General features: G+C 45.7%; 2 protein-coding genes across 2 annotated transcripts in view; one reads left to right on the top strand and one right to left on the bottom strand.

Annotated features, from left to right (window-relative positions):
• LOC137545496 (transmembrane 4 L6 family member 1-like) overlaps positions 1-8,654 on the bottom strand; it is a 139,246-nt gene extending 130,592 nt beyond the window's left edge. Inside the window, exon 1 of the mRNA XM_068266816.1 lies at positions 8,519-8,654. Within this exon, the coding sequence (XP_068122917.1) occupies positions 8,519-8,521 (3 nt within the window). The 5' untranslated portion in view covers positions 8,522-8,654. The remainder of the gene's footprint in view (positions 1-8,518) is intronic.
• HEPHL1 (hephaestin like 1) overlaps positions 1-26,793 on the top strand; it is a 174,248-nt gene that overhangs the window by 5,464 nt on the left and 141,991 nt on the right. The window lies entirely within an intron of this gene.

Genomic DNA, 26,793 nt, shown 5'->3' on the forward strand with positions numbered 1-26,793 from the left:
TGAGAGAAGTGGACAAATCGGGCGCCGCCATTGCCGCTAATGTTAAATATCGGCTATTGGGCGCAAAACTGGACGAATCGGGTGCCCGTTAAACTGTTTTGTGCCTATTGTTATTTATCTTTTTTACAATACTAAAACAGAAAACATCGTTATAAAATTTGTTTTCACAATTATCATTTTTTTAATCGTTTTAACTTTTCAATATTTTGATATTGTACTTTTATTGATCAGTTTTACATTTGTTTTTAGAATTATAATTACGTAAATTATCGTTTTGACATGTAATTTTACTTTTTTTAAAATCTTTTTTACATTCTTTTAAAAATGTTTAAGAGGTCAGGGCAGGGGTCGGCAGAAAAGTCATAGTTATTATTCAGGCAAAGTTCGAAGCAACTATTAGGCTACAGGGAAGTCCGGTAGGGAATCAAAGCAGGTGGCAGGGAGCCATTATCAGTCAAGCAGAGTTTGATAATCAAGGGCAGGCCAGGATAACCGGGTTAAAGGACCACTATTGCGAAAATCGTAAAATTTAAAATACCAGCACATGTAAACACATTCAAATAAGAAGTACATTTCCAGGGTAATTGGAGCTATAAATTACTTTTCTCTTATGTTGCCGTCACTTAGGGCCCGTTTCCACTAGAGCGAATCTAGTTGCGGTTGCTGACGCATTGCATAATAACACGTGGGGCATGTGTGTGTGACATCACACATGTGACCCACATCCTATAACCATATGTGATGGCAATACATGGGCCGCAAATCCAAAAGGAGTGCGGAGATAGCAGTGGCCAGAGGCAGGTAAAGTTTACAGTAACTGCACAGGGCACCAGGGGGATACATGCACATTGGGAGAGGCTGTGGCTGGGGGCTGCGACGAGGAAGGTTCTCAAAAGATTTCATGCTGAAATTGATCAGGAATCGGCCTACAGTTTATAGCTCTCAACAGATCTCTTTCCGACAGGGGCGCCTGGTCCACCAGGCTGACCAAAGGGTCGGTCGCCTGGGGTGCCGTGCAGGGGGGGGGCGGGAGCGCTGCCGCTAGGGGGGGGGGGGGGGAGGGGGCCGTGCCCACCTTCCCCTGCCAGATTGTGGGAAGGGAAGATGGAGTCTGAAGCCCAGTACTGGAGACTGTTTGTGTTTCCAGTACAGGGCTTCAGGCGCCATCTTCACGTAGCCCTGCTCTGCCTGTGTCACTGTCAGCGCGGGACTTTCACAGCCAGAGCTGGGGAGAGCTGCTCACAGGGAGAGGAGTGCTCTGCAGGTGAGTAAATGCTTTTTTTTATAGGTGAACTTTAGTTTCTGGTGAAATGCTTCCCACATTACGATTATTTTGTGATGAAACTTTGCAGTGTCGCGATTATTTTCTGGTAAAACATTGCTGCATTACGATTATTTACTGGTGGAACATTGCTGCATTTCGATTATTTTCTGGTGGAACATTGCTGCATTACGATTATTTACTGGTGGAACATTGCTGCATTTCGATTATTTTCTGGTGGAACATTGCTGCATTTCGATTATTTTCTAGTGGAACATTGCTGCGTTTCGATAATTTTCTGGTGGAACATTGCTGCATTACGATTATTTTCTGGTGGAACATTGCTGCATTACGATTATTTACTGGTGGAACATTGCTGCGTTTCGATTATTTTCTGGTGGAACATTGCTGCATTACGATTATTTTCTGGTGGAACATTGCTGCATTACGATTATTTACTGGTGGAACATTGCTGCGTTTCGATTATTTTCTAGTGGAACATTGCTGCGTTTCGATAATTTTCTGGTGAAACGTTGCCACATTAACATTATTTTCTGGTGAAACATTGCTGTGTTACGATTATTTTCTAGTGAAAGATTGCCGCATTACGATTGTTTTTTGGTGAAACATTGCTGCATTATGATAATTTTCTGGTGAAACATTGCCGCATTACAATTATTTTTGGGTGAAACATTGCTGCGTTACGATTACCTTCTGATTAAACATTGCCGCATTATGATTGTTTTCTGATGAAACATTGCCACATTATGATTATTTTATGGTGAAGCATTGCCGCATTATGATTGTTTTATGGTGAAAGATTGCTGCAATACGATAATTTTATGGCGAAAGATTGCTGCATTACAATTATTTTATGGTGAAACATTGCTCATTATGATTATCTTCATGAGGGGGCACCACGCCACAGGGGGCGCCACAAGTTTTCTCGCAAGGAGTGACAAAATGGCTCGAGGCACCCCTGCTCTCCGATCAGAGAGATCTGTCTCTTGGTCGATCTTAGTGTTGGGCGAACACCTGGATGTTCGGGTTCGGGAACGTTCGCCGAACATGGCCGCGATGTTCGGCATGTTCGGGCCGAACCCCGAACTCCCCGAACATCCCGCTTTTGGGGGCCCTATGGGGTCGCAGGCATAAGGGGGAGCATGCCCCGATCGCGGGGAGGGGGGGGGGTCGGAAATTCCCCCCACCCCCTCCGCTAGCGCTCCCCCCTCTGCCCGCTTCCCCATACAAAAGTTTGACGAAAGTAAAATAGTACCGGTGGTGGTGGCTGGCTGCTGCAGTGGCTGGCTGGCACTATGAAGTGACTGAGGAGGAGGAGTCGGAGTAGGACGCGTTGAGGGAGGCCGGGCAGCGGGCGGTTCAGCGGTAGTACCCTTGTGGTACTTCCGCCCTTTCTCAGACCTCACGTCCTTTGCATACGAGGGTACGTGTCACGCGTACCCTCGTATGCGTCATCACGCAGAGGACGTGAGGTCAGAGAAAGGGCGGAAGTACCACAAGGGTACTACCGCTGAACCGCCCGCTGCCCGGCCTCCCTCAACGCGTCCTACTCCGACTCCTTCTCCTCAGTCACTTCATAGTGCCAGCCAGCCACTGCAGCAGCCAGCCACCACCACCGGTACTATTTTACTTTCGTCAAACTTTTGTATGGGGAAGCGGGCAGAGGGGGGAGCGCTAGCGGAGGGGGTGGGGGGAATTTCCGACCCCCCCCCCCCCACGATCGGGGCATGCTCCCCCCTTATGCCTGCGACCCCATAGGGGGGCCGTATTCGGCCGAACAGGGCCCTGTTCGGCCGAACAGGGGCCCTGTTCGGCCGGGCATTCAGCAGTTCGGGCGAACCCGAACAGTTTGGCCGAACACCACCAGGTGTTCGGCCGAACTCGAACATCACCCGAACAGGGTGATGTTCTGCAGAACCCGAACAGTGGCGAACACTGTTCGCCCAACACTAGTCGATCTGCCCATACACTGTCTGATATATGGGCACCTTTAGTACTCTATCTGTGATCTGTTATCTGCCTCTCGGCCTGAACAGTGCACTGTATAATCTACTTCCTTCCTGTCTATGCCTTGATCAGACCTGACATGCTGATAGCTTATCACCAATAAAATGTGTGAAGCATCACTAGTTGTGACTGTGGTTTGTGACTGGCCTAGAATGTCAGCTTTCTGCACACACAGCTTATAGACGGACTCTCAGCCTGCAGATGGCTGCCTCAGTTCTGTTAGCACTAGGGGCCGGGGAAAGGACCGCTAGCAGTAAGTAAAGATTTCCAGACATATGATACATTTAAACTGCAGCTCTGCTTGACTGCCCTGAATATTTGCACATGTTTATTCCATGATATAATTACACACATCCCTTACAGTGACCCCTCAGTAAGCTTGTGAAGTCTAATAGGAGCGCATTATAAGAGATTGCCTACTGCAGAATCATTTCCCGCCACTTCCAGAAATCCTATCAAATCATGGAGTTAAGCTGAATACTCACCTAACGGTAGACCGGGGAACCTCACAGCCACGCCTCCTGACTGCTCCCTGATCCATCTTCCTTCCCGTGGGAACACACGACTTCAGGAGACGGCACACGACGGGGCTGAACAAACGTTTAAGTGATCGCAGAACTTTGAGTTGGAGTCATTATTCAAAATGTGATGCTCTGTGACGGTCGTTATTGCTGCATGTCACAAAACGTTGTTTGGGTAATCGCGTGTCTGTACCATGTTTACGAGATTACGTAAACGATCGCTCGTCACTTAAAAAATTGACAGTCGTTGTGAAAATCATGGTAAAAATGACATAGTGGGTATGTGCTGTGGAAAATATGCCCTTCCACAACACATCCGTCACTCTCCAACCTTTGTTACCTTTAAGCGCGTCCTCAAAACTCACTTTTTCCAACAAGCGTACCCCCTACCCAGGGGCGTAGCTATAGGGGTTGCAGAGGATGCGACCACATCGGGGCTCTCGGGCCAGAGGGGCCCCATGGGGCCCTCCCTCAAACACAGTATTAGCTCTCTTTTGGTCCTGTGCTGGTAGTAATCACTTCTATAGATACTCTAAATACTTGTAATCATTAACAAGCTGTTCCCCATCCCCCTCTTGCACCTCTGACTCTGCGGTTGTCCTTGGAAGGTTTTGGTGCACCGTATCAATTGTTATGTAAAGAGTGCTTGGGGGGCCCCATGTAAAACTTGCACCGGGGCCCATAGCTCCTTAGCTACGCCACTGTCTCGATCTTAGACCATTCCCCCAATCACCTAAAGCCAAGTTGCACTCCTACTAGATATCTGAAAACACACACTGCCTCTAGGTAGGATTATTGTATATTACCCCCACTTCTTTTCTACCTCCCCCATTCCTTTAGATTGTAAGCTTGCAAGGGCAGGGTTCTCTCACCTTCTTGTGTCTTGGAATTTGTTACACATTTTATTCATCGTGTTACTTTTGTCACTGTAATTACCAATTCTGTATTTTGTATATTGGTACTGTATTTTTTGAACTATAAGACTCACTTTTTCTCCCCTAAAAGTGGGTGAAAAAGTCACTGGGCTTTATTCACTAAACCGTGATATGACAAATAGCACACCTTATCAAAGATATCACACCTTATCAAAGTTAACACGCCTTATCAGAGTAGCACAGCGACTGCTATGAACGTATGCCTGCTGGTTCGTAGCGCTCGCTATGCTACTCTGATAAGGCGTGTGAACTTTCATAAGGTGTGATATCTTTGATAAGGTGTGCTATTTGTCATATCACGGTTTAGTGAATCAAGCCCAGTGTGTCCTATAGTCCAAATGCAGGGAGTTCCTGACTTGTGAACGCCTAACAATACGGACCTCCAACCCGCTGCAATGTCGGGTACTCCCTGTACTGTGCCCATGCAGAAGAGGATACATGGGGACACAAAGGGGCATAGCGTAGGACAGAAGCGGGACACAAAGGGACATAGAGGAGGACAGAAGCGGGACACAAAGGGGCATAGAGGAGGGCAGAGAGGTCACATGGGGACACAGGGAGACACAAGAGGTACAAGAAGGCATGAGATACTAAGATGCCCCTTCACCATAAATGCACCAGATTTAGTATCTACATATACAGTATATATGTACTGTATATATATTTTTTCCTGGTTTTTGACCTCTAAACCTACCGTAGGTGTGTCAGGAGCGTCTTATAGTCCGAAAAAAACGGAAAATATACCATTTGTCTGTATTATGTACACCATGTTGGATTCTTACTTTGTACCGCACCACAGAATATGTTGGTGCTTTATAAATCAATAATCATAATGGGCCTTTAGAGTGAGACGAAAGTGAAGTGCGCTTACTTGTTGGTCAGTGAAAACTTTCATTATATTAAAGAACAAGTTTTTTTTATTGTTTATTAAATGTATGTGTAAGAGCTCCAAGCATTGAAAAAAAGATAAATGGCAAGTGAAAAGTAAAAAGAAGAGTCACGTTACCCACATCTGCAGCGGGCGAGACGATGGCAGAGAAGCTACCTACGGGGGAAAGGCCAACCTATGGGGAAAGGCCAACTAGAGCAGCTGCCATTCTGGCCGGGAGGAGTTCTTCTCCCTGTAAGGATGAGGTGGGAACCTTGGTATGTTGCTAACTCACACAGCTGCCTGTCCTGCATCCTTTATCTTCTCCAAGAGCTTGTCAGATATGTTATGTGGCCACGCTCCTTTTCATGTGTTAGCCGGCCGTACTGCTACCTGCAGGTGCATGAAGAGGAGCACGGATGGAATCTTCAGGAGGGTACCAGTCAGTGGTGGTGATCTGAAGGAGGAAACAGGAAGCCCCTGGAGGATCCAGAGACTTCTCTCTTCTTCTTCGATAAGTATGTTTTTTTTGTTGTTGTTTATTGCTGCCTCGAGTTCCTGTAAAGGGAACTTGAGACGAGAAGCGTCTCAAGTTCCATACTTACCTGGGGCTTCCTTAAGCCCTGATAAGGCTGCTCGTCCCTCGCCGACTCCCTGGGTGACTCCTGTCACCCGCATTTGTCCCCAAAAGCCTGGCCGAGTCGAGCTCCATCGCGCATGCGCGGCCCAGCCAGCCGCGGTCTCCCACCGCGCTCCCGTCCCTGGTAGCAATCTGCGCTTTTAAGTATTGGGGGCACTTCTATCTACCTAATACTGGGGTCATATTTGTCCACCTAATAATGGGGGGCACATCTGGCTACCTAATACCAGGGGGCACCTCACACACGTTATGGGGACATAAGGTGGCAGCACTCATTTGTTATGGGGTGAGCTGCATATGTTTTGGGGGAAGTAGAAAAGTGGGGAATAGGCCACACTTGTTCACGGTCGGTGGAGTCGGGTATAACCTGAGGACCCATGAAATTATTCAGGACGGCCGCGGGGTTTGTTGTTACTCTTTTGCCTTTAAAGGACACTCAAAGTGAAAATAAACTATTGAAATAAACAATTGTATCTATCCTCCTTCTCCTAAAAATGACTTTTTAAGATATTCCACAGTTTTATTTTATAGTTAAATCTACTTTTTTACTTTTTACTGTTTTATTGTTTTTGCTCAATGACACATTCATTGAAGTATTCCAGAGCTAAAATCTATGAACTATTGACCCTTTTTTATCTCTTTCCATCTCTCAGAAGCCATTTTTTGCTAGGAAAGTGTTTTATAGTTGTAATTTCTTATCAGTGAGGGTCACACTTTAGGCAGAGAAATAAAAAAAAGGAACACAGCACAGTTATTTGTGTGCATGGTACTATACATACACATGTCTATCTCATCATGTCACATGTCACCTCGGGTATCCTTTATATTTCTGCAGAGATGCAATGCATGCACAGACGGTCGTTCTGATGCTCGATGCAATGTAGTACTGGTGTTTGGTTAGGTGGTGTAGTGGTTAGCGCTCTTGCCTTGCAGCGCTGGGTCCCCGGTTTGAATCCTAGCCAGCTCACTATCTGCATAGAGTTTGTATGTTCTCCCCATGTCTGTGTGGGTTGCCTCTGGTCTCCTCCCACATCCCAAAAACATACAGATAAGTGAATTGGCTTCCCCCTAAAAAGTGGCTGTACACTATGGTGGACATATGACTAAGGGGGGTATTAGATTGTGAGCTCCTCCGACCGACAGTTAGTGACAAGACTATATATACTGTACTCTGTAAAACGCTGCGCTATATAAACACTAAATAATAATAATTATACAGCCTACACCAAACACCCATAGTCAGTTGTCATCAGGGATGCTCAACTTCGGGTGAAACCCGGATAGTTGCTATCTGGATCAATCTTACCTCTCTGACGTCTTCTTCGGTCCGTCCCTCGGCGCCCCCCATGATGCGGTCCAATCCGGCTTCATGTGACTATACACTTCCTCCTTCAACCCGGAAAGAGGAAGTGTTTGTAGTCACGTGACAGCTGTGTGGACCACATCGTGGGAGGCGCCGAGGGATGGACCGAAGAAGACGCCAGAGAGGTAAGATTGACCGCCCAGCCCGCACAGGTGATTGTAATTACCAGGGTGAAAATCCGGATACCAACTATCTGGGTTTCACCCGAATTCGAAGTTGAGCATCCCTAGTTGTCATTCAGGTGAGATCAGAGGCGTAGCTAGACTTAACAGGGCCTCCCTGCAAAAGTGATAGCACTGTTCCCCCTTGGTCCCCAAACCCCATGCAAGTCACGTGATCAGGTGCTGGCAAATGGCAGCAGAAAGTGTTCTGCTGTTAAGCAGCATCTGGAAGCAGGACAAAAATTACACATGCTCCTGTACACAGTTTTTGTGAACAAACTGGGAGGTTTTTTTTTGTGCTAATTGGCTGCAATTGCCGTTGGGGAGAGGGAGAAGGAAGGCCCCCCAAGGCCTCTGGGCCCCCCTGCAATAGCAGGGGTCGCAGGGGTGATTGCGATGCCCATGGGTGAGATGAAACAGATGCTTCTCACCCTCCCAGAAGGCATGCATGACACAAAATCACATCAGCTTTTGATTGGTTCTGGAAACAAGTTCATTTATTTGTTACAGTTTTAACTAAAGTCCACTGGCATGGCAAGCACAGATGTAACTGGAACAGACCTTTGCACTGGCACAGGATATGCCTCTTTCATGGTCATGTCATGTTTCTTGTTATTCATTTTAGATCAATTTAAATGGTAGGTTGTCATTTATATTTATAAAATAGCAGATCCTGCCAGTTGCTTCCACTCAGGTAGTAAAATGCACAAAACACAAAAAAATAGAGGATTTTTTACTTACCATAGGGCTTCTTCCAGCCACCGTAGTCTGTCAGCATCTGCTGTGTCCTCCTGGTCTGCTCCACTGTGCTAGTGATGGGAATTCCGGCTCTTCTCGGAGAATCGGCTCTTCTGGATCGGCTCCCATTAAAGAGCCGGCTCTTACGGCTCTCAATCGGCTCTTCATTAAATATCACTGGACACCGCTCAGAATCGGAGTAAAAGCCCCGCCCCCGTCTCCATGACAACTCCAGACTGCTTCGCTGACTGCCCCAATCCCTCCTGCTACTGCTCTGCTCTGCCCCATACACTCCTACAAGCTGCAACTACAGGACTACATCTCCCAGCATGCCTCAGCGCCCTTTATTACACAGCAAATCAGAGCTGTGTGGGGCGGCTGAGGCATCGGCTCTTTAAAAACTGAGAGCCGGCTCTTGTCGTTCACAGCAAAGAGCCGGCTCTTAGAGCCGTCTCGTTCGCGAACGACCCATCACTACACTGTGCTGCTGTCACCTCGGTTAAAGGGTTACTTAAGCCTTGTAAAAAAAAAAAAATCAGTTTTACTCACCTGGGGCTCTTACCAGCCCCCTGCAGCCATCCCGTGCCCTTGCAGTCACTCTCGGATCCTCCTGTCCCCCACCGCCAGCTAGTTTTGTTTTGCCGACAGGCCCGGCCATTCGTAGCCTTCTTTTCACATTCTGTCCTCCATAGAGTCCTGCGCCTGCGTGAAGGCGTACAACTTGGCCAGACGTCAAAGGGGGAAGGGCCTAAGGTACAAAGTATGCTCATTGGAAAAAGTGAGTTTTGAGGGAGCATGTAACAATATCAAAGGCTGGAGAGAAGATCAGGGACAAGGTCCTCCAGCACCCAAGGTTGAGACACCACAGGGCACCCCTCCATCCCTCCCACCCCAGCCAGTACACTCTGATTGCTATTAGACTAAGAGGTGACCCAGGGCCCCCAACCTCCCAACACCTTAGGGCCCTTTTACACTTAATCAGTTGCTCTCAGGTAAAAGGGAAAGAAAACTGATTTTCAAAGTAATGCCCATGTTTTCCTATGGCACCTTTCACACTTAACGCGCTTTAACTGAAATCTTTGTCAGAATTAGAGATGTCAGCGAATGGTCCGGGAACCGTTCGCTGGCGAACCCCTCACCCTGTACTACTTCCGGGTCGCTATGACCCGGAGTAGTACAGCTGCGGTGGGCCGCCGGTGTGCGTCCTTGATCGCGCGCCTGTTGCCGGGCACTTTCTGCGCATGTGTGTGACATCATGAGTGACGTCACGCTCATGCGCAGACAGTGTCCAGCAACAGGCGTGCGATCAAAGACGCACACCGCCGGCCCAGCGCAGCCGTACTACTCCGGGTCATAGCGACCTGGAAGTAGTATTTGCTCATAGAGATTCGCTAGCAAACGGTTTGCTAACATCTCTAGTCACAATGCACTGCTATGGAAAAAACGCGTACTAACACGTACCAACACGTACTAAAGCACACTAATGCACATTAAGTGTAAATGGGCCCTAAATCTCTAGTTATCTGGCTTGCAATCCCCTTTTATTATTTCTCTCTGCTTCAAACACAATAGGGGAATGATAGCTGAGTGAGTTGTGCGCCTCCTCATACAATGCGCCCTGAGGCTAGAGCCTCTCTTGCCTCTGCCTCGGCCCGGCCCTGCTGGAGAGTGCCAGATGTGCTGTGGTAGAGGATTCCAGAGGAGGGGTGAAGTGCAAGTGAAATCTTGTATACGTGAATGTGAGGAGGTAATTCTAGAGGAGGATAATAGAAGGACATGTGCAGATTTGAGATTGCGGTTGGGTTGGTATATGGAAACTAAAGCCCCATCTACACCATGGGACATTGCAGCGATCCGGCGGCTCGATTAGCCGCCGGATTGCCTCTTCCGCGTGCCCGCCGCGTCCCCGCTCGCCGCGCGTGCGCCGCATTTGATTCCCCGCCGGCTCCGCTTATCTCCCGCACGATTCCCTGCCATTGTCCCCTCGCGGGGAGCGAGCAGGGAATCGGCGGTGCGGAGATCCGTCCTGTCGGATCTTATCAATCGAGCCGCATCAGCGGCTCGATTGATAAGGAGCATCGCGGCCGCATCTACTCGTGTAGATGCGGCTTAAGTGAGGAGATGTACACGGGAGAGAGATTGTGGAGAGCTTTATAAGTTAAGACTGATATTTCTTCTAATCTGATGTTCAAACACAGATATCTATGGTTTATATTTCCTGTATGTGTTTTCTAATGGGAGATTGCAGTTATGAAATGACTTATATGGAGAATTATGCAGTTATGTAATAGGAGATAGTGACAGCCTTGCACATCTGTGTTACATTATAATTCAATTGATGTCCGTTAGAAATAAATTATACTTGTTTCCAAGAAACTTTGTATGTGGGCTCTTGTTGCCATGAGGGAATGATTGGGAGTAACCCTGGAGATGAAGGCCCTTACTGGTTCCTAGGCCTTGTACACACAACATGACCTATGGCCAAGCCTTTGGGCGACCATCTGTAAGATTGGTAGAGCTATAGAAGGGCCCAAAAAGTAAAACATACAGTATATATTCCAATATATTATTATTTAGTATTTATATAGCGCCGACATCTTCCGCAGCGCTGTACAGAGTGTATAGTCTAGTCACTAACTGTCCATCAAAGGAGCTCCCAATCTGATCCCTACCAGAGTCCTATGTCTATGTATGTATTGTGTAATGTATGTATTGAAGTCTAGGGTCAATTTTTTTTTTTAGGGTGGAGCCAATTAACTTATATGTATGTTTTTTTACCCATTATATTCCATATACTGTATGTGATGTAATAGTATATTATTATTATTGTCTTTTCACTTAGCTGCCCCCCGGAGGAGCTCACAATCTAGTCCCTACCATAGTCTTCTGTCTATGTATGTGTCGTGTAGTGTATGTATCGTAGTCTAGAGCTAATTTTTAGGGGGAAGCCGATTGCCGCTAGGGGCCTGTTAGTCTATTTACACTGTACAGCGCTGCAATCTACGGCCTGTAGAGGCTCCTGGGAGGCTCAGGAGCGATCGGCTCTCATAGGCTGATGCCTATGACAGTCGATCGCTGTCATTGGTTGGCGTGGGGAGGGTGGGAATAAAAATAATGAAAAAATTGGTATATGTATTTAAAAAAATAAACAAATAAATACGCAAAAAATAAATAACATTGGGGAGCAATCAGAGCCCACCAACAGACAATTCTGTTGATGGAAAGAAAAAGAGGGGGGATTTATTTGTGTGTTGCGTGGTATGGCTCTGCAGCAAGCTTTTAAAGCTGCAGAGCCGAAAATTGTAAAAAAAATAGCCTGGTCACTAGGGGGGTGTAAGCCTATCGTCCTGAAGTGGGTAAGTAACATGTGACATGATGAGACAGACATGTGTATGTACAGTGCATAGCACACAAATAACTAGGCTGAGATGATTTTCTTCTTTCTCTCTCTCTGCCTGAAAGAGATATTCAGCTATGCAAATGACAGTTTTTTCCAGTCGGGACCCAGTCCAACTACTGATAAGGAATTACAGCCTAAAATACTTTGCTCTATGAAGCCGGTTCTATGCCAGGAGAGGAGAGATAGAAAAGGTCAATAGTTCATATTTTTGAGCACTCTGAGACCCAGGGACATTCAGCTAAGACAAAACAATAAATCTGCTTCATTAAGTTTTTAAACATAACATAAAAAGTCCATTTTAGAAGTTGGAGGATAGATACAATTGTTTGTCGTTTGACTTAAAGCAGAACTGTAAACTCCTAAAAAACAAACAGTTTCACTTACCGGGGGCTTTCCCCAAGCCCCCAGCAGCCGTCCTGTCCCATGCCTGTCCTCCACGAACCTCCATTCTCCCACCACCAGCTAGTCTTGTTACCGTTGACTTGTAAGTCGACAGCAACATCGGCTGTGCATCCGGGCTACGCAAAGCTTTCTTCACATTCCAGCCCTCAATAGAGTCCTGAGCTAATAGCGCGGTTAGTTTTTTTTAGGAAATTACATTTCCGCTTTAACCTCCCTGCCGGTTATCCCGAGCTCAGCTCGGGGTAACCTGCCGCGGAGGATTCCTCAGGCCCTGCTGGGCCGATTTGCATAATTTTTTTTTTGTTACACGCAGCTAGCACTTTGCTAGCTGCGTGTAACTTACGATCGCCGCCGCTCCCCGCCGATTCGCCGCAACCCGCCGCGACAGAGGGTGTCCCCCCCCCCGAGACCCGTGCGCTGCCTGGCCAATCAGTGCCAGGCAGCGTCGAGGGGTGGTTCGGGACTCCCTCTGACGTCACGACGTCGACGACGTCGGTGACGTCATCGCGCCCGTCGCCATGGCGACGGGGGAAGCCCTCCTGGAAATCCCGTTCAGAACGGGATTTCCGGATGGGTATATGCGCCGGCGGCGATCGGCGCATTCGGGGGGACGCCGCAGGGAGGGGGGAAGCATGTAGCTAGCGCTAGGCTAGCTACATGCTAAAAAAAAAAAAATAATGCGAAAAAACACCCTCCCTGCCGTGCGCAGCATTTTTTTATAACGGCAGGGAGGTTAAAGGATAACTGTAACGATAGGGATATGGAGGCTACCATATTTATTTCCTTTTAAACAATACCAGTTGCCTGGCTATCCTGTTGATCCTCTGCCTCTTGTTCAGCTGCATAGACGCTGAACAAGCATGTAGCAGATCAGGTGTTTCTGACATTATTGACAAGATTATCTGCATGCTTGTTCCTGGTGTGATTCAGACACTACAGCAGCCAAGTACACCAGCAGGGCTGCCAGGCAACTGGTATTGTTTAAATGGAAAATAAATATGGCAGCCTCAATAGCCCTCTCCCCATTACAGTTGTCCTTTAAGTATCACTTTAAAGGAAACCTAAAGTAATTGAAAAAAAAAAGCCAGTTACCTGGGGCTTCTACCGGCCTCCTGCAGCCCACTTGTGCCTGTGCCGTCGCTGAGCGATTCTCCAGTCCCCCGCAGCTCCCCACTTTAGGTTCGGGAGACTCAGCAAGTTGATGGCCACTGCATCAATGGGAGTGTTCTGTGCGTGTGCTCGAGGTCTAACGTGGCTAAGGCCGCGTAGGCGCAGTGGCCATCAACTTACTGAGTCACCCGTACTGAAAGTGGGGTGCTGCAGGTGATTGGCGGATCACTCAGTGACAGCGCAGGCACAGGGAGGCTGCAGGGGGCAGTTAGAAGCCCCAGGTAAGTTAAACTGGCTTTTTTTTTATTACTTTAGGTCTCCTTTAAAGAGAAACCATAACCAAGAATTTGACTTCATCCCAATCAGTAGCTGATACCCCCTTTCCCATGAGAAATCTATTCCTTTTCACAAACGGATCATCAGTGGGCTCTGTACGGCTGATATTGTGGTGAAACCCCTCCCACAGTGTGATATCAGGACCATGGTTCTGACATCACACTGTGGGAGCCTTGTTGCATTGTGGGAAATAACAGCTGTTTACAGCTGGGTCCGAATGCCAAAAAAGCAAGCAGCATCTCCTTCCACTGACATCACCTGCCAGCAGTAAAAATGTCACCATGTGATAAATGTCAGAATGTAAATCGGGGAGAGGAAAGATTTTACGATGGGCAAACAATGACTAAATCATTTGTACATAATTAATGTACGGTAAAAAGGAAGCACTTTTTTATTACATTATTTTCACTGGAGTTCCTCTTTAAGTGCGATCTGGACGGCAAGCCACTGAAAAGATCGGCAGCTTTTCCTCATGCACCTCGCAAGCCGGAAAATGCTGAGAATATACACAGAGTGGAAACGTACCCCAACGTGGAACGTTAACGGACAGCAATTCCAGCCTAAAGAATGAAAAGGTAAAGTACAGTGGCTGGGTAATAACACTCAAAAGATAAACTAAGCAGATGCAGGAAACGAGTGCTTTACAGCCCACAGGAGATAGTGGAACTCAGAGAAAGTGATTGTAGATTATGGTGCGTGTCATACACAGACAATCCTAAGTACACGCAAAATAAGCACAATTTTATTAAGTGAATTTCAACAATAAAATGATCCAGGAAAGAGGGAATTACACATAAAACTACAGAATAATTCAGTAAATGTGCACAAGCTTTGTTGATAGCAGAGAGGGATGGAGGTGAAATGAGGCCGTGGGCAAGATATGTGTCCTCTCCTGGCCACATGTCTTCCTTTGATAGATATGTTTAGAGCGACTGAGTGCTAGAACAGAAGGGTGTAGGACGAACAGGGAAGCCTCTCGCTTCTGAGGTAAGTATCTAGTTTTATTTTTGTTTCTAAAATATCAGGTGTGCTTTAGGTTGCCTTGCAGAGGATCTTGCTCTGGTTGAATGTGACCAATGTCACAGCAACTTTGGAAAAAGTCCCAGTTCAGAGGATTCAAAGTTTTGTGAACAATGTCACGAGGTACACCAACACAGATTTTGCATTAGGCTACTTGCTGGTGCGTCTACCCCACAACTCTAGTGTGTTTTCAAGTGACAGGAAGTGCCAACGAGGGCTGTGGAGTTGGTACAGAAATCATCCGACTCCAATTCTACCTCCGACTCCTCAGCTTTGTGAAACCACCGACTTCAGGTACCAAAAATTGCTTCTTGACGCCAACTCCATAGCCCTTGTGCCAACTAAACACTCGACTCTGGGATGCCAACAGGGCCAGGTCTAGCTACTACGGGGCCCCAGGGCAAAAATAGTTTGGGAAGCACCCCCTGTCCACCTGCCCTGCAGCAAATACACCCCCCAGGGCCTCCAAGCCGGCTGCCGCCCCCCCTACCCTTCCCCCAATCTCTTTCCCCAACTTTATTGTGCTCCTCAGGGCCTCTAAAAAGGTTTTTGGTGGCATAGTAACTCATCTGTCCCTCCTGATTCATTCTCCATTGGTCCGAACACTCTCGTCTTCATCCTCAAGCTGCATGTTATTACGTGATGAGGTGCATCAGGTCACTGAGGAGATGCCACCAGGTGAGCAGGAAGACTAATGGACTAATAGAGCAGCACGCCACCCGGAGCAGGCCAGTTGCTATGCTAGTTTGCAGAGGCCATGGGGCAACCAAATCAGGGGGAGACCTGGGGAGGGGGGGGGGCGCCATCAGCACTTGGCGTAAAACTATATGTTGGTGTCCAGGGCCGGCCCTACTATGGGGGCTAAGGTAGCGCCATCCCTGGAATCCCTGGACACCAACATATAGTTTTATGATAAATCACTATAGGTATACAGACAAATGTACCACACCCGTTCTGGGTCTCCTAAGGAAGTGATTACAAAATGCTTTATTTTTTTTCTCAGAATTATAGTCGCAGGAGCACTGGTAGTTCCTCATTTGGTTCTCTGATACAACTTTCCTGTGCATGATCTTTAGTGGCACTTTATGTGCTAACTAGCTGATGACCCGGCGTTGCCCGGGTATGTATTTGGCTGTTGTCGGCTCAGCCCACTTTTTGTAACCCTAACACACAAACACTCAATGACCAAGTTTGTGAGCTTTGTCATCAATAATTTGTATATTCCCTTAGAAATTGAATAAATCAGATTGGCGGTTTGTGACTCCGCCCCTCTCCAGCATTTGAACCGCAGGCACCCAATAACTAACTGCAGCAGGTTTGATGCATCTGCTATTAACAGCGTAAAAATGGCAGCAATTTAAATATTCCCCTTGAAAATCAACAGGTGAATTTTGATTGGCTATTATAGGCTCCACCCACTTCCCTGAAAATTAATCTCAGTCACCCAATGGGCAAGGTTTGAGAACCCTGCCATTAACAGTGTAAGAAGGCCTGCAGTTTATATTTTCCCAGTTAAATTTGTTTTTGGCTCTGTCCACTTTTTGTAACCTGGACACACAGTCACTCAATGACCAAGTTTGTGAGCTTTCGGGTCCTTGGCATAATTAAAAACAAATCTGATTAGCTCCCTTTTCTGAATTTGAAGCCCAGTGACCCAATGACCAACTGCACCAGGTTTGAGGCTTGTGCCATTAACAGTGCAAGAATGGCAGCGATTTTAATATTCCCTTTGAAAATCAACAGGTGAATATTAATTGGCTTTCTTAGGCTCTACCCACTTTCCTGAATATTAATCCCAGTCACCCAGTAACCAACTGTGAAAAGTTAGAGAATCCTGCCATTAACAGTGTAAGAATGGCTGCAGTTTATATTTGACCAGTGACATTTGTTTTTCGCTCCTCCTACTTTTTATAACCTGGACACACAGTCCTTTAATGACCAAGTTTGAACTTTCGGGTACCTAGCATCAAAATTGTGTGAATGGAAGCAGTTTATCCAGCAAAAAAATTTGATTGGCTGTTTATAGCTCCGCCCCTTCAGTGAATTTGAACCCCAGTCACTTAATGACCGACTGTAGCAAGTTTGAGGCCTCTGCTATTAACAGTGTAAAAATGGCAAAAAATTCAATATTCCCCTTGAAAATCAAAAGGTGAATTTTGATTGGCTGTTGTATGTTCCACCTACTTTTCTGAATATTAATCACCCAGTGGCCAACTGTGTCAAGTTTGAGAACCCTGTCATTAACAGTGTAAGAATGGCTGCAGTTTATATTTTCCCATGTAAAAAGTTAGTTGTCTTTGGCTGTTTCTAACCTTGACATACAGTCACTCAATTAACAAAGTTCATGAGCTTTGGGGTACTTGGCATTAATAAGTTGAATTTTTCAGAATTTAAACCTCAGTCTCCCAGGGACTGACTGTACCAGATTTGAGGCATCTGCCATTAGGAGTGTACGAATGGCAGCAATGTAAAATTCCCCTTTAAAATCAATAGGTGAATTTTAATTGGCTGTTGTAGGTTCCACCAACTTTTCTGAATATTAATGCCAGTCATCCAGTGACCAACTGTGTCAAGTTTGAAACCCTGCCAATAACAGAATGACTGAAATTAACTGTCCAAAGTTTGAGAACCCTGCTATTAACAGTGTAATAATGGCTGCAGTTTATATTTGACCATTGAAATTTGTTTTTGGCTCCACCTACTTTTTGTAACCTTGACACACAGTCACTCAATGACAAAGTTTGTGAGCTTTCAGGTTCCTGGCATAAAAAATGTGTGAATGGAAGCAGTTTATCCAGCAAAGAAATCTGATTGGCTGTTTGTGGCCCCGCCCCTTTAGTAAATTTTGACCCCAATCACCAAATTAATGACTGTAGCAGGTTTGAGGCCTCTGCCATAAACAGTGTAAGAATAGCAGCAGTTTAAATATTCCCCTTGAAAATCAATAGATGAATTTTGATTGGCTGTTGTAGGCAACACCCACTTTCCTGAATCTTAATCTCATTCACCCAGTGACCAAGTGTGCCAAGTTTAAGAACCCTGCCATTAACAGTGTAAGGGCTGGTTCACACGGACGTCTGCGCGGCGTCACGTTTGATGACGTGCGGCGGCTGCGCGGTCAGGCTTTCAGCAGCCTTCGCGTCGCGTTCAGATGCGGTCGCGTTTTTTCTACCCCTCGGGGGACATTATCCATCGCGGTTGGCCGCCCCTGGAAGCTACATGTAGCTTCCAGGGGCACCTTGAACGTAAGCGAAAATCGGGACCCGAACGCCACGTTCGTGTAAACGCGCGCAAAAGTTCGGTGCAAACCCTCCCATGAATGGGAGCATTTAACGCGACGTTCCGAACACTTGCGGTAAACGCTCCGCAAGTGTCCGTCTGAACCAGCCCTAAGAATGGCTGCAGTTTACATTTTCCTATTAAAAATGAATGGCTAAAATTTGATTGGCTGTTTTATGCTCCGCCCACTTTTCCTGGATTTGTAACCTCGGTCACCAAGTGACCAACTGTGCCAAGTGTGGGGACTCTGGCTTGATTACTGTGAGAATGGCAGCCTTTTACATTTTTTACATTGACTTGAATGGGTGAAATCTGATTTGCTGTTTGTAGCTCCGCCCAAGTGTGCAGGGGGGACGCGAGACCCCTAGAACGTGTGTGCGTGCGTGCGTGTGTCGATCACTCAAACGCCTAGACCGATTTCAACGAAACTTGGTACACAGATCCCTTACTACCTGGGATGATATATCCCAGGTAGTAAGGGATCTGTGTACCAAGTTTTGTGATCGACACACACACGCACACACACACACACACGCACAGGGACGCAGAGACAGTTGCATATTATTATATAGGATTGTTTCCCTTCATCTCGCTATGAACAAGTCTTGTACAAGATAATCGCATTTTTCTCAAGTTTTATGGATAATTTACCCTTAGCCTGATGATTTTATTGCTGAAGTTTACTTAAAAGAATATTGAATTTTGCACTTTATCGACATGTGTATAGCGTATGTCTATATATATATCACTTGTACAGTGATTATGTTCTTCCAGGTATGACATTTCTGTGGGCTGTAAAGCACTCAGTACTACTTGTACTGTTACATTGTCAGGAATAGCATTTCTCCATATCAAGACTCTATCGCTGGCCACACATGAGGCAGTATGATGGAGCAATGTCTTAGCAGTGTATTGCTGGGATATGTGTAGGGCAAGGTTCACTACCTGTATGTTGATTGGCTGGTACACTCCACATTGAGCTAGTCAGACAGATTGCATTGTGTGTCGCCAACATACCTCCTGGAGATCAGAGACATACCAGCAATCTTGGGTTTTATCCAAAGGAAATGCTTTTGTGAGTTTGAAATAAAGTAAAGTGTGATGTGTAAACTGCTGTGACCAATAGCAACCAGTCAGCATAGATCCACTATAAACCGATGGAAGGTGAAATTTGATTGGCTTCTGGGGATTGCTTCACTTACCAGTCATTCCTGATTTGTGCCTTATTAGAAAGATACACCTCCCTGACAGTTAAGCTGCATACACACGTTATTCGACTTTTTGCATAGCAAGCGAAGGTTGAGGTACAGTTGCTGCCATGGTATACCTTTAATCACCAGTACATACAGACAGTAAAAATCTATTAACTCTTCGCACTCTCGCATGCAAATGCTCCAACAAATGCATTCACAGATTCACTCATCCAGGCACAACTGTTATCCCTACAGCTAAGTTAAAAGCCGGGGTCTTAGTTCACAGAAGAATGCATTCTTATGCTTAGTCACCTATACTGCGCAGAAGTACCCAGGTAAACATAGGTGTCCTAACTCTGGCCCTGTAACATGCATAGTGCAGACATGCAAACACATTCATTGCATCAAACCTATCAATGGATTAGGAGCACACATCCTGACGTCCTCTCCTGGGACAGATAGTGCATCTTACCAATCGCACAAGGGAGCTAACGTTATGTGTCCATGTGCACCATGCGCATACACCAGCATAAGCTGTGTGCATGCTGACAAACACATACAGGGGAAGGAGGGAGTGCACTGAATTAGACCCTAGCCACAGGGGTCAGTAACAAGAAAAAATGAAAAATGATTTGATGCAATGAATGTGTTTGCATGTCTGCACTATGCATGTTACAGGGCCAGAGTTAGGACACCTATGTTTACCTGGGTACTTCTGCGCAGTATAGGTGACTAAGCATAAGAATGCATTCTTCTGTGAACTAAAACCCTGGCTTTTAACTTAGCTGTAGGTATAACAGTTGTGCCTGGATGAGTGAATCTGTGAATGCATTTGTTGGAGCATTTGCTTGCGAGAGTGCGAAGGGTTAATAGATTTTTGCTGTTTTCTAGCCACACCCCCTTCAGCACCTCCCTTTCCTTAACTTATTTAATGTCCTAACTAGATGCGATGTGCCTGGATATATGTATTTTTTTTCTACATACAGACAGTATGGTAGCAGTGGGAGTTAGCAAGCCTGACAGCTGTTTCGCGCATTATTTGCACTTGTGGCCTGGTTATTTCAATGTTTAAATTATGTCCCTAGTACAATGAATGGCGACAATATTTTATTTGGAAATAAATGTGTATTTTTTCCTTTTGCAACCATCACTAATTACAAGCCCTACAAATAACAGTAATATTTATATACCCTCATGGCATACGTGCTAAAAAGATTTTAGTGATTTTTTTTTTTTACAGTATAAAAGAGAAAATCCTTCTTATCATTTCCCATTTTAAGTGTGGCTATTGTGAAGCCAATCCTGATGCCATTTCCTCCCTTACTCTCCTCTGCCTGATTTGCCCGACCCTTCACTATAGGGAGTGCACTGTCTCAGCATGAGAAATATTGGTCAATCAGAGAGGAACATAGGTATGGGAGGGGAAAACAGGAGGGAAAGAGCCTTCAGCCAATCAGGCTGCATTAGTTAAGCCGGAAGGGAAGTAGAGAAGCAAAAAAAGACAACCCAGCATGCCCTACAACTTCCTTTTTGTGTACAAAATTTTTGTGTGTACCAAATAAGAGTCAGGTAAACTGGGGTGGGGAATGATCATTTATCAATCAGAAAAGTAATAGTGATTTTAACTTTTGGATTGCCTGGTTAGCATCCTTACTTGTTTACCAGATAAAAAGAAAGAATTGATTTTTGATTTTATGCCCGACAGTTACACTTTAAATGTAATGTATGTAGGGTGTATATTTGGCCACTAGATGTCCCCCACATTATCTTCCTGTGCATACTGTTAGTACACTAATAGGAAGTAATGTGTGTGTGTTTTTTACTTTCAGATTTGTGCACACAGTATTCATACAGTAACAAACAAAGCAGAATAGTAAAGTATACATAATATACACAATATACAGTAATGTAAAATATGATCTGCCAGTAACAGGGAAAAAGTAAGGGGGAGGGCATTGAGAGAGTTCAAGCGCTTGACAGGAAAGGGGAAAAAACTGTTCTTGTGCATTGAGGTCTTGGTGGAGATGGCCCGAAACCTGTGACCTGATGGGAGTTATTACATCATCCTCACTGTTCAGACTGCAAGAGAGAACCTTTCTTTTCTGAGAAGATTGTGGCCTACAGATCAGACTGTGGTACAGGAAGTACTCGCATCATGTATGCAAAGCTCCTTTGGTTTCCATAAGGCACATTACGCTATTATGCTAACAACACAGGTGTTCTGTACATAACACAAATTGCGCTAAGTGCGCAAGACAAGATATTTTGCTTTGTGTTAACACTAGTGCTTTGTCTGCGTGTGGCCATTTTACCATAGTTTAGTAAATTAACCCCCATGAGTGGTGTAGCCCAGAGGCCTCAGCAGCGCTGTGCTAAGGGCTGCTGCCAGTGACGTAACAAAGAAGCTTGGGGCCCCAGTGCAGGTTTTACACGTGACCCCAACCACTGTATTGATATGGAGCCCTAAAACCAACCAAGGACAGCTCAGTGTCAGAGGAGTGTAATCAGACTATTAAGCTAAATACTCACTGAAAGATATGGTCAGATGGATGCGGGCACTCCACCAATGAACAATCATTTCCCCGATCCATCTGGGCGAATCTGCAAGTGTCGGAAATGTACATGATCTCGGCAAAACCCATGCAAGTTAAATCGGATCGGAGCGATCCTCAACAACTTAATCGGACATGTCGGTCATTCAAAAATGCGGAAAAAAATGTCTCACGCAAAATCGCTAGCGAAAATCGTTTAGTGGGTAAGGGCCTTGAAGGACATCCGAAGTGAAAATAAACTAATGAAATAAACAATTGTATCTATCCTCCTTCTCCTAAAAATAACTTTTTAAGATATTCTATGGTTGTATTTTATATTTCTATCTACTTTTTAAGTTTTTACTGTTATTTATTATTTTTGCTCATTGATACATTCTTTGAAGTATAAAATCTATGAACTATTGATCCTTTTTATCTCTTTCCTGCTCTCAGAAGCCATTTTCTGCTAGGAAAGTGTTTTAGAGTTGGAATGTCTTATCAGTGAGGGTCACACTGTAGTCACTATAGTCACTGTAGTCAGGACTGAGTCAGCCACTTACATACCTGATGTTTAACTCTTTCACACAGGGAAATAAAAAAAGGATCACAGCATAGTCATTGGTGTGCTTGGCACTGTACATACACATGTCTATCTAATTATGTCACATGTCACCTCGAGTATCCTTTAAGGAAACAGCTTGTCAAGGATTACTGCTATTCAATGCACATAGAGGTGTTCATTATCAGATGGATGAAGGAGGGCCCCTCTGGCCCAGGTGCGGTCACAACCTCTGCATCCCCTATTGCTACACCACTTGCTGATGGCTCATGTTTACTACAGAATTGTTTAATCTTGAATAAAGCCATGGAATCTGCCACTTCTCATCCAGACTCTGAGGTCAGAGAGCAGCTTTTGTTTTCCCACATCTGCTTCTCAAATGATTTCCAGACCATGGATGGTCCCTGTGGGGAACATCTGAGGTGAGGCTGTGGGAATTTCCCAGAGGAGTCAGGCCTGTCTGTAGCCAGGAACTATGATGTAGTGTAAATGTAGAAGGCCTGTGGTACCAGGAGGTACTATAACATGTAGCACAGTTGTAAGGGGCTCGTGGTACGAGGAGGCACTGTGTTCATGTGTAGTCACACCTTCATCACAGCTCCAGTCACAAAGAACTTACAGAGATTTGTAGCGTTAAGGTGGCTTGATTACTCGATTTTTCATTGCGCGAGTAATCAATCAACTTTATTGGGCGATCAACAGAGGTGCCCATTAGGCGTACATCAAAAAAGGGCGTCGGGAAAAAAGGGCGCGTGGTGTAAACGATAAGCAGTATTATCGTTTATAAAAATATTGTGTAGAATTTCGTTTACAAATAGTGTTTTAAGAATTTATAAATCATTAAATAATGTGTATGAGATCGGCAATTCTTAAAACGTTAATCTTCTCTGTTTCTAAACTGAGACTTATATTTACGTTTGTTAAAAACCCTCCCTGTACCTATCCCTAACCCCTAGACCCCCTGGTGGTGCCTAAACCTAAGACCCCCCTGGTGGTGCCTAAACCTAAAACCCCCCTGGTGGTGCCTAAACCTAAGACCCCCCTGGTGGTGCCTAAACCTAAGACCCCCCTGGTGGTGCCTAAACCTAAGACCCCCCTGGTGGTGCCTAAACCTAAGACCCCCCTGTTGGTGCCTAAACCTAAGACCCCCCTGTTGGTGCCTAAACCTAAGGTTAGATAGGTAGGTGCCCCCAGTATAGGTTAGATAGGTAGGTGCCTGCAGTATAGGTTAGATAGGTAGGTGCCCCCAATAAAGGTTAGATAGGTAGGTGCCTGTAGTATAGGTTAGATAGGTAGGTGCCCCACAGCGGTGGGTGGAGCGGGCATAGTAGTTACAGCTCATCCTCCACTGCCGATCCCCCGCAGCCTCCATCTCCTTCCTCTCCCAGCATCTGTCGCACTGGTCACAGCGCCCCCTGTGATGACATGCGGTCACGTCCTCACAGGGAGGTGCTGTGCTGTTACCAATGCGATGGATGCCTGGGAGAGGAAGGAGATAGAGGCCGCGGGAGGTCGGCAGTGGAGGGTAAATTGTAACTACTATGCTCGGTCCCCCCGCCACTGCACCTCCGCCTCTCAATCGCGCTAGGGGCAGGCCCCCTACTAACCACGGGCCCTCGGTCCATACCCAAGTGCCCTAATGGTCTGTCCACCCCTGAGCGAGATCCTATGTGATTCTCCTTACTTAATCGATCTGTACAATATTGTGCCTCTAAGCTCTGAGACAAAAAATCGATTCTGTGTCGGTCAAAATCATTTGAACAGTAGCCGATTCCTTTTGATTGATCCTGCCTGATCAAGTAAATTGGTCAATTTCCAGAATTTTCAAATGGCACCATACTGTGTGAAATAAGAAGTTCGGAAGACAAGTCCATCCGTACTGTGCATATGCAAGCTTGGACTTGCTTGTGCGTAATACGGACGTGCGCGTCTTTGGAACTACTCTGTGATGTGAGTACTTCCGATGGCTGCCCAATCAGTACCAAAGAGCTATTCAACCTCTCAGGTTGAGTAACTTCAACTGGGGATAGTACTGGAATGACTGGGCGGACCAAGTACTGGAAGGGCCTATGCTGTCCACATCTTTCCCTCTACTTAGCGATGCATAAAATCCTGAGTAAAAACCTGAAGTAGGTTTCCACGCTTCTAACGGCATCACCCCTGCTGTCAAAATAGCAATGGAAGGCACAGACTGAATCTGCATGAGAAGATTGCAGCCTATAGCTCACCCAATTAGTGCTACAGGAAGTGGTCAGTGCTGGGACTCCTGAACATGAATTTTATGAGATATTTATTTTAAGTGAACCTAAACTGAAACCAAAAATAAAAAATAAAAATTGTTTTACTTACCTGGGGCTTCTACCTGCTCCATGGAGCCAACCTGTCACTAATGGTTCCTTCATTCCCTCACAGTGACCCTCTTCCAGCCAGCCAACTGGCGAGTCGATGGGCGTATGTGCGTTCGTGGCTGCGCAAGTCCTCGATTTTTTTGTACTACGTATATACAAAGTGCTCCGTGCACGGAAACGTGATCAGGAGGGTTGCGGACCGGGGCCGTGCATCAAATCGACACTAGGGAGCAGCGGAGAACCAGAAGATCATTTGGTGACGGCGCGGGCACAGGGCGGCTGCAGGGGGCTGGTAGAAGCTCCAGGTAAGTGAAAATCTTTTTTTTGTTTCAGTTTAGGTTCACTTTAAAGGACCACTATCTCGAAAAACGTAATTTATAGCTCATTTTACTCTGGAAGAAACATGCTTCTTATTTTTATGTGTTTACATCTATTAAAAAGTAAGCCGAATCAAAAAATCTTGCTTTTACTGATGGCTAACAAGGTACAACACTACTGCTTTTACATGTATTAAAAATTTTACAATTTTTCGCGATAGCGGTCCTTTAACATCGGCTGATTTAACAGCTCCTACACAGGTACAAACTAGTTCTTTATAGACCCAGCAGGAGCCTTGCAAGACGCAAGAAGGCAACATCTGGAGACTGCTTAGTAAGCTATGAATTTGATAAATTTAAACCTTGGGAATGTGGACGTTGGACTTTAGATGATCGCTTCACACAAGTTTCCGGGACAGCTATCTGCCCATCTGAGTACAGTTCTAATTCTCCACAATGACTTCGCTGCTCCCTCGCTTCAAACAGCAGAATATCTAGAAAACCTTGAGACACTGGAGGCTTTGTGCGCTCTTCTGTTCAAGGAAATGCAAAGCGTGGTCCGCAGCACAAAGAAAGATGAATTCTCTGTTGTTTGTACAGGTCTGACTTTGATCAGCAATGATTACACAGTAGGGAAATCGTTCTTTTCATTTAAAACTAAGAGAAGGTTATTATTATTGTGGATCTACACCTAAATTTAATTAGGGGGCTGGTTAAGATACTTAAAGGACAACTGTAATGAGAGGGATATGGAGGCTGTCATATTTATTTCCTTTTAAAGTGTACCCGAGGCGACATGTGACATGATGAGATAAACATGTGTATGTACAGTACTAAACATATTAATAACCAGGGTGATTTACTTGTTTTATTTTGCTGCCTGAGATTAGTTAATTTTTAAGGCTGGAAATGACAGCTTCTGTCTTGTCAGAACCTTGTCAGGAATATAGTAAACATCAATGATAAGCAAATTATCACCATAAAAGTTTTTTGTGGCAAAATACATTTTCTACATATTTCTGAGAGCAGATGGAGAGGGTCAATATAGTTCATATATTTTCATTTAGGGACACCTAATAGACTGCAACTGAGCAGAGACAACAAAACATTCAATCTACTTTCTAAATGTTTAAATATAAAATAAAATCCTGGGATGTCTTAAAAAGTCATGTTTAGGAGTAGGAGGATAAATATAATTGTTTATCTCATCAGTTTATTTTCACCTCGGGTTCACTTTAAAGGGTTGTTTAAGCTAAAAAAAGGGGCAGTTTAATTTACCTGTGGCTTCTTGCAGCCCCGTGGAATCATTCTGTGCCCTCCTAAAAACTGGCCGGTTGCAGACAGTTGGAGACTACTGAGCATGCGCGGCCCTGAGCCACGCGCACCCTGATTGCGCTATGCACATGCGCAGTTGCAGTTTACCCGTACTGTGCATGTGCAAAACGCTGGCGTGCATAGGGACATGGTGAGGAGGCGTGTGGCCAGCCAGCTTTAAAGGGACACTTAAGCCAGGAATAAAAAAATCAGTTTTACTTTCCTGGGGCTTCTACCAGCCCCCTCCAGCCTTCGCAGTCACTCATGGAGCCTCCGGTCCCCCACCGCCAGCTAGTTTCATTTTCACTGACATGCCGACAGGTCTGGCCATGTGTATTTTTCTTTGCGTTCCCGTCCGCAATAGCACCCTGCGCCTGTGCAGGACGCTATTGAGGATGGGAACATGAAGAAGGATATGAGTGGCCAGGCCTGCGCAGGTGCAGAAAGCCCGCCGACTCCCTGTCAGGGC

Source organism: Hyperolius riggenbachi, chromosome 2, assembly GCF_040937935.1.
Source record: "Hyperolius riggenbachi isolate aHypRig1 chromosome 2, aHypRig1.pri, whole genome shotgun sequence".
NCBI lineage: Eukaryota > Metazoa > Chordata > Amphibia > Anura > Hyperoliidae > Hyperolius > Hyperolius riggenbachi.